The sequence below is a fragment of the Lithobates pipiens genome, unplaced genomic scaffold, assembly GCF_037356315.1.
Source record: "Lithobates pipiens isolate NorthernLeopardFrog02 unplaced genomic scaffold, aLitPip1_a1.2 Scaffold_13, whole genome shotgun sequence".
Classification (NCBI taxonomy): domain Eukaryota; kingdom Metazoa; phylum Chordata; class Amphibia; order Anura; family Ranidae; genus Lithobates; species Lithobates pipiens.
Genome location: NW_027507718.1, coordinates 74,838,937 through 74,853,728, shown reverse-complemented (window position 1 = coordinate 74,853,728; position 14,792 = coordinate 74,838,937). Strand labels below are relative to the sequence as shown.

Below are 14,792 nucleotides of genomic sequence, written 5' to 3'. Positions count from 1 at the left end.
TTTTACGTTAAGGGCTCATTCAGACAGGCACTGAGACAGATCCTCTATGCTGAGCCACTTTTTTCTGCATCTGAGAGCTTCACCTATAGAAGTGGTTGCACTGATCCGAATGCAGACTCTGTGCGTTTGGATACATACATTCCTTACTGGCTGTGTGTCAAATTTCGATGCTATCACATTGGGCATGGATGCATATGCTCCATGTGAATAAGGCCTAATTATCATGTGGGTCAGATAGCAGAAGAGAGGAGATGTCTGTCATGGAAATTTTTTTTTAATCTTAATTAAGTAGGTGGATGCTGCATCTGTCCCCCTGTCAGCTCTAAGGATGAGAAAATAGTAATCAAACACAGCTGACCACTCAGTTCTCAGTGCTCCCTGAGCAGAGAGCTGTTGTCAGTGTTTGGCTCGCTCCTATGTCCCCCCCATGCTCATTGAAACACTGGGCTGTGGAGGGGGCGGGTCCAGGGCCTCCTCTGCACCCCCCTCCAGTCCAGGGCCTCCCCTGCACCCCCCCAGTCCAGGGCCTCCCCTGCACCCCCCCCAGTCCAGGGCCTCCCCTGCACCCCCCCCCAGTCCAGGGCCTCCCCTGCACCCCCCCCCAGTCCAGGGCCTCCCCTGCACCCCCCCCCCCAGTCCAGGGCCTCCCCTGCACCCCCCCCCAGTCCAGGGCCTCCCCTGCACCCCCCCCCCAGTCCAGGGCCTCCCCTGCACCCCCCCCCCAGTCCAGGGCCTCCCCTGCACACCCCCCCCCCAGTCCAGGGCCTCCCCTGCACACCCCCCCCCAGTCCAGGGCCTCCCTTGCACACCCCCCCCCCCAGTCCAGGGCCTCCCTTGCACACTCCCCCCCCCAGTCCAGGGCCTCCCTTGCACACTCCCCCCCCCAGTCCAGGGCCTCCCTTGCACACCCCCCCCCCAGTCCAGGGCCTCCCTTGCACACCCCCCCCCAGTCCAGGGCCTCCCTTGCACACCCCCCCCCCCAGTCCAGGGTCTCCCTTGCACACCCCCCCCCCCCAGTCCAGGGCCTCCCCTGCACACCCCCCAGTCCAGGGCCTCCCCTGCACACCCCCCCAGTCCAGGGCCTCCCCTGCACACCCCCCCAGTCCAGGGCCTCCCCTGCACACCCCCCCCCCGTCCAGGGCCTCCTCTGCACCCCCCCCCAGTCCAGAGCCTCCTCTGCACCCCCCCCCAGTCCAGGGCCTCCTCTGCTGCACCCCCCCAGTCCAGGGCCTCCTCTGCTGCACCCCCCCAGTCCAGGGCCTCCTCTGCTGCACCCCCCAGTCCAGGGCCTCCTCTGCTGCACCCCCCCCAGTCCAGGGCCTCCTCTGCTGCACCCCCCCCAGTCCAGGGCCTCCTCTGCTGCACCCCCCCCAGTCCAGGGCCTCCTCTGCTGCACCCCCCCCAGTCCAGGGCCTCCTCTGCTGCACCCCCCCAGTCCAGGGCCTCCTCTGCTGCACCCCCCCCAGTCCAGGGCCTCCTCTGCTGCACCCCCCCCAGTCCAGGGCCTCCTCTGCTGCACCCCCCCCAGTCCAGGGCCTCCTCTGCTGCACCCCCCCCAGTCCAGGACCTCATCTGCACCCCCCCCCCCCAGTCCAGGGCCTCCTCTGCAACCCCCCCCCCCCCCCCAGTCCAGGGCAGCAGTGACACCCTCGGAGCAGCACTTCCCAGTGCAGGTGGGGGTGATGGAACCCCTGGCCCCCCATGTGTCACTCGGGGCATGTGCCTCCCCCCCCCCCCCCAATTTCGGTTCTGAGTGTTGCACTTTCAGCCATTGACTTTTCAAAATTCCCCCCACTGAATGCCCATGATTTAGGCTTCAAAAGGGGGGGGGGGGGTGTCGCTACATTCAGGGGCCACCAATCAAAACGAGAGCAGGGGCTATATGCACTGGCTCCCCAGGGATAAAAATATATATATATATATATATATATATATATATATATAATATAATATATATATTTTACCAAAACTATATAATAGGACATACCTAAGCTATCTAATGAACCAGTATCCAGTTTGGCAGACCCTTGCACTAGATAGTTGATGGTAGATCTAAAGGAGATTGTATAATCCGATTGTACTGTATAGTGTATGGTGACCTTAAAGAGGAGTTTCCATTTAAAAAAAAAAATTGTCAGCAGCTACAAATACTGCAGCTGCTGACTTTTATTAATTGGACACTTAGCTGTCCCAGGGTCCAGCATTGCGGGGGATTTGAAGCTTTCAACTGTGGGCACCCGGCTGCGGCTTCACAGCCGGGCACCCACTGCGCATGCACAAGTGGCGCCACTCGCCGTGATTGGCCGCACACGTCTCCCAGATGACTGACAGGAGGGAGGGGGCGGAGCTGAGCCCTTCCTGCGCCAAGGGGAAGTGATGTCATGAGCCCAGGCACTGAAGTAGGCAGACTACGAGGCAGACTACGAGGGACCCCCTAGAAACAGGCATTTATATATATTTTTTCGAAATTTACATTTTTTTTGTGTGCGCAACGCCACTTTAAGAGTATATGGTGTGCATAAGATGTTTGCCGTGCTCTCACATTAAATTGTATCGAAAAATAATAAAAGTGTGAACTGATCTCAAATTAACCTTAAAGGCTCGTTCACATTGCAGTGTGTGATATATATTGCATGTTGTTGTAAACAATAATCCATTGTGTTATATTGCTTTTGGCGCCTCTCAAAGTAGAGGCGAACGCATATTCCTTTATCTCAGAGCATGGGGCGCAGGCTTGTCTTGATACTAATCCAGAGGGCTTGTAAGTACAAGCCCAGGTGAATAAACAATGAGTGACCTCCCGCCTACATTTCTCCACTACACCACACACTGAGATGCTTTTCACCCCACCCATCTGAGCTTTGACATATTCCCCTATGAAACGCGCTGGAAAAAACTACAGTGGTGACGTAATCATGCTTGTCTGGGTGTTGATTGTGCATATCTGACTACATGCTGTCTTTTTTTTTTTTTTTTTTTTTTTTTTTTTTTACCTGCAGTATGTGAGTATTTTTTTTTTTAAATTGGTGGAATTATATACTACTACACTGAGTCCCTCCTTTTGCCTTAAGATCTTCTTGAACTTTTCTTTGGATTGCTTTGGAAACCCTGTTCCTGAGTCCTGGAATGTGCCATCCATTCATCCCAGTATGGATTTCTCCCAAAGTGCAGCCAGACCTCCACCTTTGAGTTCTTACCTGTCAGTAAGCGGCTCATGAGTGGGGCGTGCACCTGGGTGTGAAGTGGTGTACGTTCATACAGGATTATTGGATTTGGGCAACACGCGCATCAGTTTTGTGAACTGTTTGCACTAAACATTCTTTGTTGCCCTGTTTTTGCACTGCGCACTTTGCCAATTGTGTATTCCAAGGTACTGGATGACAACCACTTCTCCCAGTATCCAGTCTCCCAGGGAATGGGTTGCTGAGCTTAACAGTATTATTATCAGAATTGTCACTCTAAATTTGTGAAACTTTGGTTTACCCGGATTGATTTCTCTTTGTCATCTTATGTTGTATGACTGACAGTTGAGTAACGTGGTGGCCGTCCTCTCACCCCCTTCTATTTTAAGCCAGGGTGACCTAAAAATATTAATGGTGTGACATCACCAGTTTTTCTCATTTGGATGTTCGTTGAGATGCCTCACTGCAAAATATGTTAAAATTATTGCGCTGCCTAACATAATGTGTGCATTGAAGCGCACGGTGTTGTGTTATAATTGGGCCCTTAGGTTGATGTAAATTCAAACATTTAACATTTCGTTTGCTAAATACACTATGAATCATGAACAATTGCAAAAAAAATACTTTCTACCTTTTTCCATCCTTTGTTATATTTCAGTGCTGCTGATCTCCTGCAGCCTCTTTACAGCCAGCATTGGCAGCATGCCATGTGGGCTTATTCAGTTGGCCATTGGGCTGCCTATCAGGTCTATCAGATAGGCAGCCTATTGGCCAAATGAAGATCCTTGGACCATTCTGCTAATTACGACTTGGGGTTTCAGTGTTGTTAGCCTGCAACAGGAAGTGCTCCTATAGGCAGGATCCCCGGGTAGAAAACCATGCAATAAATTCACAAAATATGATGTGTTTAGGAAAACTCTGTATAAGAGCTTTTTTTTTACTTTCAGAGCTGCTTCTACCCCTTTACAAGTCAATGGGAATGCAAAAACAGCAGGACAATGCAGTTTAGGAGATTAACTGAAAGTCATATGCATCTGTCAGTGAACTGTGATCTCCGAAGCATCTCAAACTGATCTCAAATTCCAACTGAATGCAACTGAAATCTGCCTTATGGCACAAAAAACTTTACATGACCCAGCCACTTTTTTGAGTCAAGACTTTTATGAAGAAATGCTGCACAAAATCATCATCTAGCAGATTTAAAATATTGGATAACCAGTGTTAGGGAGTGGGTGTTCTTCTGAATGTAAAACGCAAAGAGTTGATCACCGAAAAGATATCCTGCTATAGTGTGCATTTGTATGTTTTATTAACCTGTGTTGTCTCTTCAGCTTCCCAGGGTGCTGCACGTGGGAGTGATGGGGACATGGTGAGCCATGGCGTGGATAATTCTAATGATGCTAACTCTGGGGAGCACACTGTCTTCATGAGGGATTTAATCAGGCTTGAGTCTACTGATTCTACTGATATGCACTCTAGTTCAGGTATTCTTCATAAGCTTCTAACCATTACCATTTACTGGGTAATCTTTCCAGTCATGTTCTAACATTATAACATGGTGTTGGGGATTTTTCTGCATGGCATCCATGTGAGTGGACTTTTGCTTTCAACTTGCACAAGAGGGTTAACTTGCACAAGGTTTTGTATACTGCTACTAACGCACAGTTGTGTTGTTCAGTTGTTTCATTTAGAATATGTTTACCATCTTTTCAGTCAGCAGATTTAACTTGGATTCTAAAACCGCAAAATTTCTCAAAATGTTAAAATTGCTGCAGGCTGTACATTGGTTATTTGTAGTATTTCGGCAGATCGGATTTGTAAGATCTTACTTGCACGCCACATCCCAATAGTAAATACTATAGTACCATTGGGACGTTGAAGGTCTCATATCATCAACCATAACAATTTTATATTATTAAAACAAGAGTTTGCTGCCATTTCCACATGCTTTTCACCAAAAGAAGTGGCTACTTCCCTCAAAGTCATTGTAAATTTGCAAGCTGTATGGAGGAATGGGTCCTTCCCCATTAGTGTTCTTTAGTGGTGGAGGGTATGCAGAACTCACAGACTTAATACTTATTGGATATACAGTGGGGATGGAAAGTATTCAGACCCCCTTACATTTTTCACTCTTTGTTATATTGCAGCCATTTGCTAAAAACATTTAAATTCATTTTTTTCTTCATTCATGTGCACACAGCACCCCATGTTGACAGAAAAACAGATTTGTTGACATTTTTGTATATTTATTAAAAAAGAAAAACTGAAATATCACATAGTCCTAAGTATTAAGACCCTTTGCTGTGATATTCATATATTTAACTCAGGTGCTGTCCATTTCTTCTGATCACCCTTGAGATGCTTCTACACATTCGAGTCCAGCTGTGTTTGATTATACTGATTGGACTTGATTAGGAAAGCCACACACCTGTATAGAATTGTGGCAAGGCACAGATCTGGCCAAGGTTACAAAAAATGTCTGCACTTAAGGTTCCTAAGAGCGCAGTGGCCTCCATAATCCTTAAATGGAAGACATTTGGGATGACCAGAACCCTTCCTAGAGCTGGCCGTCGTGCCAAACTGAGCTATCAGGGGAGAAGAGCCCTGGTGAGAGAGGTAAAGAAGAACCCAAAGATCACTGTGGCTGAGCTTCAGAGATGCAGTCGGGAGATGGGAGAAAGTTGTAGAAAGTCAACCATCACTGCAGCCCTCCACCAGTCGGGGCGTTATGGCAGAGTTGAGCGACATAAACCTCTCCTCAATGCAAGACACATGAAAGTCCACATGGAGTTTGCTAAAAAAAAAAAAAAAACACATGAAGGACTCCCAAGATGGTGAAAAATAAGATTCTCTGGTCTGATGAGACCAAGATAGAACTTTTTGGCCTTAATTCTAAGCGGCATGTGTGGAGAAAACCAGGCACTGCTCATCACCTATCCAATACAGTCCCAACAGTGAAGCATGGCGATGGCAGCATCATGCTGTGGGGGTGATTTTCAGCTGCAGGGGCAGGATGACTGGTTGCAATAGAGGGAAAGATGAATGGGGCCAAGTACAGGGATACCCTGGATGAAAACCTTCTCCAGAGTGCTCAGGACCTCAGACTGGGGCGAAGGTTTACCTTCCAACAAGACTATGACCTTAAGCACACAGCTAAAATAACGGAGGAGTGGCTTCAGAACAACTCCGTGACTGTTCTTGAATGGCCCAGCCAGAGCCCTGACTTAAACCCAATTGAACATCTCTGGAGAGAACTAAAAATGTCTGTCCACCGACGTTTACCATCCAACCTGACAGAACTGAAGAGGATCTGCAAGGAGGAATGGCAGAGGATCCCCAAATCCATGTGTGAAAAACTTGTTGCATCTTTCCGAAAAAGACTCATGGCTGTATTAGATCAAAAGGGTGCTTCTACTAAATACTGAGCAGGGTCTGAATACTTAGGACCATATGATATTTCAGTTTTTCTTTTTTAATAAATCTGCAAAAATGTCAACAATTCTGTGTGTACATTGAGGAAATTTTTTTACTGATTTTAGCAAATGGTTGCGATATAACAGTGAAAAATTTAAGGGGGTCTGAATAGTTTCCATCCTCACTGTATAGCTACTTCCTGGGTAATTGGATTTTATAGAATATCTATTGATGAATAAAATGTAAACGTTTGTCCTGGGTTCCATTAGACTGGATGGGTGATGTGAAATATGGAGCCCCTGTTAAGGCACTCTGTCTGGCATTTTTATGTCCCCTGCTTAAAGTGGTATTAAACCCATAAACAACAATGTATTATATTGCAGCTTACTTATTCTTAGAGGTGGCAGCTGAATTCATTTTCCTTTTTAGGCTTTTTTTTGCCTTTATCTTCACCTGTTGATGTGCCCAGTAAGTATGGTATTTTTCAACGTCCTTAAACAGAACAAGCTGTCCAGCAAAAGTGGTGTTGAGACAAACCATTTACTACTAAAAAGGGTGTTTACAGTGCTCAGATTTTATTTATGTAAAACCTTTATCCCAAGCGGAAAAAAAATCTGTTGCTGTGACTCCTTCTAAAGCGTTAGCTGTCGGCTTTAATTTGTTAGGTCTATCTAAATCTTTTCATGCATCAAACACTAGCCTTCACTCCAGATTGCCTATCCTGCTGTCCAAATGTTTCTGGTGCTTCTCCATAGAGTGGAGGCAGGACAGGAAGTGTGTTACTAGCTGATGAAAATAAAGGGAAGAAAGAAAAAAAAAAAACAATGCAGCTACCAAATGTAGGAATTTGCAATCTGCAATATGTTACATCTTTGTGTTTGGGTTTAATACTAATTTAATTGATGCCTATATATGATCCATTAAGGTAGGAAAATTATGGTGAATTATTATAAAGAAATTATAGTTCCTTTATAACAAATACAGTATGTAATATATTAGCAATAGTGATATGTAAATCTTATCAGTATTTAAAGTGGAAGTAAACCCATCGATTTAAACAGTTTCAAAAAACGGCATGCCAGGAATGCTAACTGCACATTGGCTGTGCTCTCAACCAAACTGTCAAACCACCCAATGGCTGGTGTCATAACGGATCACATGTGCAGCACCTTGGCAGCTGAAGATTAAACAGAGGCAAAGATGGCAGCTTCCGTGGATGAAAACGATAGGGGAGTTTACTTCCGCTTTAAGACCGGATTCTGTGTATAATTTATAATAATATTTTTTGTGTACCTTTTTAGTTATATTTGCACAAGGGTCAATCATACTTATTACTTACAGGTATGCAGGATTTGGTTGCCCTTCTGTAGCACTAAACAATGACTGTACTTCATGTGCCTGATGTTATTCAAAGACACTTTTTAAGGCCAAATATTTTCTCCAACCAATATTTTATTGGATTTCTTTTTTTTGAGTGGGTTGTAACCTCTGTGTTGCGTTGGAGAGTTTTCATTACGTTTCTGTCCTGTTGACCAAATCTGCTCAGTGAGGACACATCAACACAAAGACCATTTGGAGAGCTTCTGATCACTTCCTGCTTCAGTGACCATATAGGAAGTGATGGACAAATCCCCCAATAAAAACAAAAATAAAAGTGCCATTACTCACCTAAAGTCAGTCGTGTGCCATTCTGGTCCCGCGTCTTCTCTCTCTCTCTCTCTCTCTCTCTCTCTCTCTCTCTCTCTCTCTCATGTGCACAAGAAGTGGGTTATTTAAAGTGTCCCCGTCACCACATATGTGATGTGGACACTTCCTATTTGCTGTCCAGTGCCAGGGTCTTTGGACCAGAAGAGGTGATTATGCTTGGGGACCAGCTTAAGTGGGTAAATACAGTGCTTGACTAGCGATCCCCACTTTTGGAAATAGTGCTGGCGAGGGACACAGACAGCTTACTTAGGTAAGTAGTTACCTCTCTACAAAGTATTTAAAACTTGCAGAGTTTTATAGATGGGTTATAGAGGGGCAGGAGGGAGGAGTGGAAAGGAGTTAACTTTTTCCCAGAATGGGCTTTAAGAAATGGCAAATCAATCTGACAAAGCCTTATCCAGTCTGTCCAAAACTTGTATGTAATTTTGGCTAGAGTTGTATCTTAAAATACATCAGGGGGCTGCAATTCCTGGCATCCTTCTAAAACTGCTAGTTGCTTGGCTGTTTTGATGCTCTCACTATATGGCTTGGAGTCACTGATCTTGAACAAGGATGGAGATGGCGATTGGACTTTCAAAATGTTAAATGCCTTTTCTGGGTAAGTGGCGGCATGTGAAAAATGAAGTAAATTTTAATATAAATCAAAATTTGTATGCCCTGATGTAGTTTCTCTGTATAGGAAAGTTCTCGGGCAGTTTATGTTTCAGAGTTCACCTCCAGTGCCAACGCAAAACCTCAACAACGTGTTGCAGTGGGTTTTTGCACAAAAAGTATGCAAATTTTACAGTAATTTTCGTTAGCAGCCACAGCTTGACTAAAAAAGCCTGTTCCCTGCCAGTGTACTGTAGAAAGGTACTCTTGCACTCTCTGGAAGCAGGGGTCTCTCCGCTGTGGTCCAACATGACCTCTGAGTTCTGACCTCTTATAGCTTAGCTCTGCAGTCAGCAAAGCTCATGGTGTCCGCTGTTTGGAAAGCTCTAGCTCTAAGTCAGCAGGGGCCATTTCTTAATCCTGGTCATAGTAATGAGAAAATTTAAGTGTGTGTATTATGTCTATACATTAATTTTAAAGCAACCCTGTCACTGTGACAAAGCGTCAGCTAAAAGCACCTTGTGAAAGAAGTTGAATGCTATCTTTGTTACCTACTGTTGGCCACAATGTCGCTACGGGACTCAGTAGTGACATAACATCCAGTAGGTGAGACCACAGAACTCCATAAAAGACACATTTCTCTTATTATGATATACCAGTTTTTGTGATTAAAAAATAAAAAAATAGAATTGTCAGTTTAGGCCAGAGTGTTCTCAGAAAAAAGCCTTTCACCTCAAAGCTCATATAGCAGAAGTAAATCCATTTGTTTACCAGTTTCAAAAAAGTTTCATTTCTGGCACGTGCCAGATATGCGACACTCCCATTGGTTGTGCTCTCAATCAAATTGTCAAACCATCCAATGGCTGGTGTCATAACTGATCACATGTGCAGCATCATGGTAGTTGTAGATTAAACAGGTAAAGTTGTCAGCTTCTTTGGCTGAAAAACGATAGGGGTGTTAATTAAACTTGAAGTCTTTTCAAATCAATGTCAAAATGTAGCTTTTTGATGCTTCAGTAGAAAAATCTTTAATGTATTCATCACAAATAATGTTCCTTGAGAGCAGAACTGCTGGCCTCCGCAAAGCTTTCTTTTTACACAGCGCACATGTCAAACGGGGATATTTAGCCAAAGTAATCCGGATTGCCTTTTGCATCACACACTGCATAGTAGTAAATTCTTAAGTAGAAACTTCATAAAGCCGGCGCATCAATATCCTGTGGTTTTATAGTAACCGTTCCCTTGTAATGTCATTGCAATCTGTAGGGAGTCAGGTCGATGAGAGGACAGGACCCAAAGATGAACTCCACAAGGACAAAGCTCTGATTCATGATGTTCAGGAAAACAGCATAGAAACAGATTCTGTTTCAAAATTTATTCGGCAGCCTGGGGGAAATGAAGAATTGCTTTCATCTTCTGGTGTACTAGGTAAATTTTACCATTTTGTTAGCTTAGGGCAAGGAGCATTAATTATAAACCATAGCAATCAGCCTATAAGCGTGGATTTCCACAGAAATGCATTTATTGTTACTTGTTTTTATTGTAGAACTCTCTCAGATTTGAATTTGTGCTCATGCTTTTTGTGGTAGTACATAACGGGTCAGCCCAGCAAAACTTGATATATTTCTTATAGCTGTTGGTGTGGTCTTGCTATATAATTTGAATACTGAAGCAGTGAGATCTCCCTGCCATGATTCCTAACTATGGGAGTTTTGGGTGTTTTTGCCCATCTTTTGTGTCCCCAACTCTCCTGCCACATTATAGGTTATAAATTAGGGTATAAATTAGAGCTACAGTTTTGGTATGGCTTTTTTTGTGTACTGACATTGGTCCAGCTTGGTATGTACAGTATGTTTGTGTCATACCCAGGAAAACATCAAGGCTTCTTTATCACAATTGTTTGCCACCCATTACTTATAAAAATACTATTATATTGTTAATTCTATTATTATTTTTAATTGATGGTAATATGCTTGTGATAAGGTAGCTATATGCTGGGTTCTCTCCACATTTTCATTCTTTTGTTTTTGCATTAAAGTGGTTGTAAACCCTTGCAAACCACTTTGGCTTACAGGTAAGCCTAGATTAAGGCTTACCTGTAGGTCCAAGAAATATTTGCCAAAAGACAGGCACCGCTGTCTACAGCGCATGCACCGTAGACAGCAGCACACAGGCGCATTGAGCGCGCCGCTGTTAACTGTGATGTGCCGCGAGTGGCGGCTCCCGTGCACATACACGGGAGTAACGTCATCGCAGCTCCGTTGAATGACAGCGCCGGAGCAACGAGACCCACCAAGAAGATGGAGGCTTCGTACACAAGGGGACAGCGGTGATTTCGCTGGCTCCTGTGTCAGGTAAGTGACACATAATGGACTACTATGCGATGAATAGTAGTCCATTATGCTTTACCTTTGCAGGGAATCAAAGAGGAAGTAATCTCATCAGGGTTTACTTCCTCTTTAAGAAGTTATTGTGGTGACACCCACCAGTATTCTGTTGCTTTTACTTTCAATAATTTTTATTAAAGATTTAACAACATAAAATGGACAGGAAACCAATGTGTCCTGGAGAAGCATAGATTACAGCCTAGTTGCAAATGAGAATCAAACAAGGCTTCAAAATGACACACACAGACTGCGTAGCAAGCAAACATGAGAAATAGTCTACATGAAGAAAAAAACTAAACTATGTTTTATAAAGTGAATATATGCTATAATAATGTATCCAGGGCATGAAGCAAAACAACTAGACCAAATCAGCCTAACCTAAGCTCCAGGCAAGTAAAATAAGCAGATACAGGTCCAAGAACAGGACCAACTGAGACAAAGAGTGTAAGAGCCAAGAGAAGAAAGAAGAGAATGGGATCCCATGAAGGATGAAAAATCCTTGCCAAATAATATTGTGTATATTATTATATACGGTGGTTCGAGCACCTGAATCACATTGGTGGACTCCCAGAACCAATTTTGCAGATGTACGTGTAATACCTGGCCATTCCCCATGGAAGCTAGAAATTATTGTAGTAGGCCCTGCTAGCATTCAGGTCCAATGCCCAATGTAACTTTGCAAAAAAAAAAAAAAAACTATACCTAAAGTTCAGCTTTAAAAATCAATTGGGGATGGTGTTAAATTTCGTAATGACAACAGCAGGTACAAAGGCCCAAAGACAAATTTTCATACACTTTTAACAAAAGCATTTCTGCTTGTGGCTTCACAGAACATTTTTCTTTGTGAAGTCCACTGTTTATTCAAATAACCTGCTTATTTTACTTTGATGAAGCAAAAAGCTTGTAATTTGAACAACATTTATATATAATACTGTTTGTGTGTATAATATATATATATATATATATATATATATATGTATGTATGTATGTATGTATGTATGTATGTGTGTGTGTGTGTGTGTGTGTGTGTGTGTGTAATATATATCATGTATGTATATACACATACACTCACTGGCTACTTTAGGTACACCTGTTCCATTCCAAAACAAGAGAGAACACACCGCTCCAGGCAAGCTACGGGTGCAAATAGGCTCCAGGTGCAGACCCCAGCTCACCACCCTCCACAGCAAATAGGAAGAAAAAACAAAGTGGTTGCACACCAGAACCAAAATACATTTGATACCTTTATTGTCAAAAGCCAGACAATGTACAGGAATTAAAGTCGACACGTTTCACATGAATGTATGGTGCTTGCGCACAACCTTGTGAACAAGCATGGTACATTCGTGTGACACGTGTCAACTGTAATTCCTGTACATTGGCTTTTGACAATAAAGGTTTTACCAAGCATATTTTGGTTCTGGTGTGCGACCACTTTGTTTTTTCTTTCCTACACCTGTTCAGTTGCTTGGTAACACAAATGGCTAATCAGCTATTCACATGGCAGCAACTCAATGCATTTAGGCATCTAGGACATGGTGAAGAAAAGATGACTTGCTGAAGTTCAAACCGTGCATCAGAATGGGAAGAAAGGGGATTTAAGCGACTTTGAATGTGGCATTGTTGGTGCCAGATGGGCTAATCTGAGTGTTTCAAAAACTGGCGATCTGCTGGGGTTTTCACGCACAACCATCTCTAGGGTTTACAGAGATTGTCCGAATAAACAGACTATATCCAGTGAGGAGCAGTTGTGTGGATGAAAATGCCTTGATGTTAGAGGAGAACGGGCAGACTGGGTTGAGATGATAGGCAACAGTAACGCATATATATATATATATATATATATATATATATATATATATATATATATATATATATATATATATATATATATATATATATATACACATACATACATACACATACATACATACATACATACATACATACACACGTGTGTATATAGTATATGCACACTTTATGGCAAAAAATGTGTCCAAAATAGTGTCGGGCGTTTACAGTAAAGAGTAGCTTTAATGCTACAAGGTTGAAAGTGCACATTTATCTAATGATAAAGAAAAAACCCTTTTCTGTACCAGCATGACTGTACTCCTTGTGCACAAAATCAGGTCCATTAATACATGCTTTATCAAGTTTGGCGTAGCGGAATTTTAGTGACCAGCACAGAACCCTAGTCTCGACATTACGGAATATCTTAGGAATGAATTAGAGCATAAATTGTGAAAAAGTATTTTACAGTATTAATGTTCAACATCAATACCTGACATTTCAAATGTTCTGAATGAGTAAGTTTCCCACAGAACGTACAAAAGCTTGTGGAAAGGCTTCCAGAAGACTATTGGCTTTTATTACTGCAAGGGGCTGGTGATGTGGGTTTGGGCACAACTCTGTTATAATAACTATGGTTATAGAATGGATTGTCCAATAAGTTCACATAGTTGTGGTTGTCAGGTGTCCAAAACTTTGGCCATATAGGTTGTAATAGTAGTCAGATAAAAAGCTTGGGCTCGCATCCCTCCATTTCCCATGCCCCTTATCTGCTTACTGTACATAAATGTGCATGAGCAATGAAACATGTATACCCACGATGAATTGAAGCATATATATATAGTAGCTACTATATAGGAGGTGGATGGTGGCCTGTGTCTCCAACCTTGCACTGTTTATCAAATCAAAGCTTAGGCATATTATAATTTTGTTACTGTGTATTTTTATTTAAACTAGGCTGTTAACTTCCTTTTAATGTGGACTTCCATAAAAAAAATAAGAGTTTATACTTGCCTGCTCTGTGCAATGTTATTGTTATCTTTTCCTCCCTTAAGTGCCCCTTCAAAAAAAATGGATGCTAAGGAGGCACCCTTGCATGCTCTTATGGAGAACTGTGTGCATCTATAGACACTCTCAAAACCAGTAAGCCATGCCCCCACTCCCTCCTCCTCTGATTGAGAGGAGCAGGAGCCTTTGGCTCCCACTGCTCTGTTTTCTGTGAGACCAGGAAGTGGGAGGAGCAGTGCTGCAGCTGAGATAGCCCAGGCGATAGGAATCGGGTAGGTGTTTAGGGTTGGTAGGACAAGTAGTGGGCAGAGAATGCATTATGATCAGAACAAATTAACTGTAGACCCACTTTAATCCACTGCAATGCATGGTTGCAAGAAAGAAATTTGCTGTGTATGGCCGCCCTAAGATGAAGGGCATTCTGGTATTCCTTATTGCTCCAGCCCAGATGGATGTGATAGGCTGACTTGTGATGCCCATGGTAGACACTCAGTGAGCTCTTCTGGGTCGTCAGGATATTCTTGCTTGCTTTAACATGATGCCTTTTGTAGCCCAGGTTCTAAGAGACAGGGGTATCTCCTAATCTGTGATGCTTTAAAGCTAGGAAATCTGCTTCTTGTAAGGTTTATTGTCAGATCTTTGGAGGTTGTCCTGTGTAATCCCTCTTTCCCCAACTGTTCTCCTGTGACTTTGTGGGATATTAATATGGTTCTCT

The 14,792-nt window shown here is 43.4% G+C and overlaps 1 protein-coding gene across 1 annotated transcript in view; it reads left to right on the top strand.

Moving 5' to 3' along the window:
* Positions 1 to 14,792, top strand: part of DENND4C (DENN domain containing 4C) — a 223,831-nt gene that overhangs the window by 171,743 nt on the left and 37,296 nt on the right. The window contains 2 exon segments of the mRNA XM_077475224.1: positions 4,514 to 4,666; positions 10,161 to 10,322. Coding sequence (XP_077331350.1) covers positions 4,514 to 4,666; positions 10,161 to 10,322 — 315 coding nt within the window.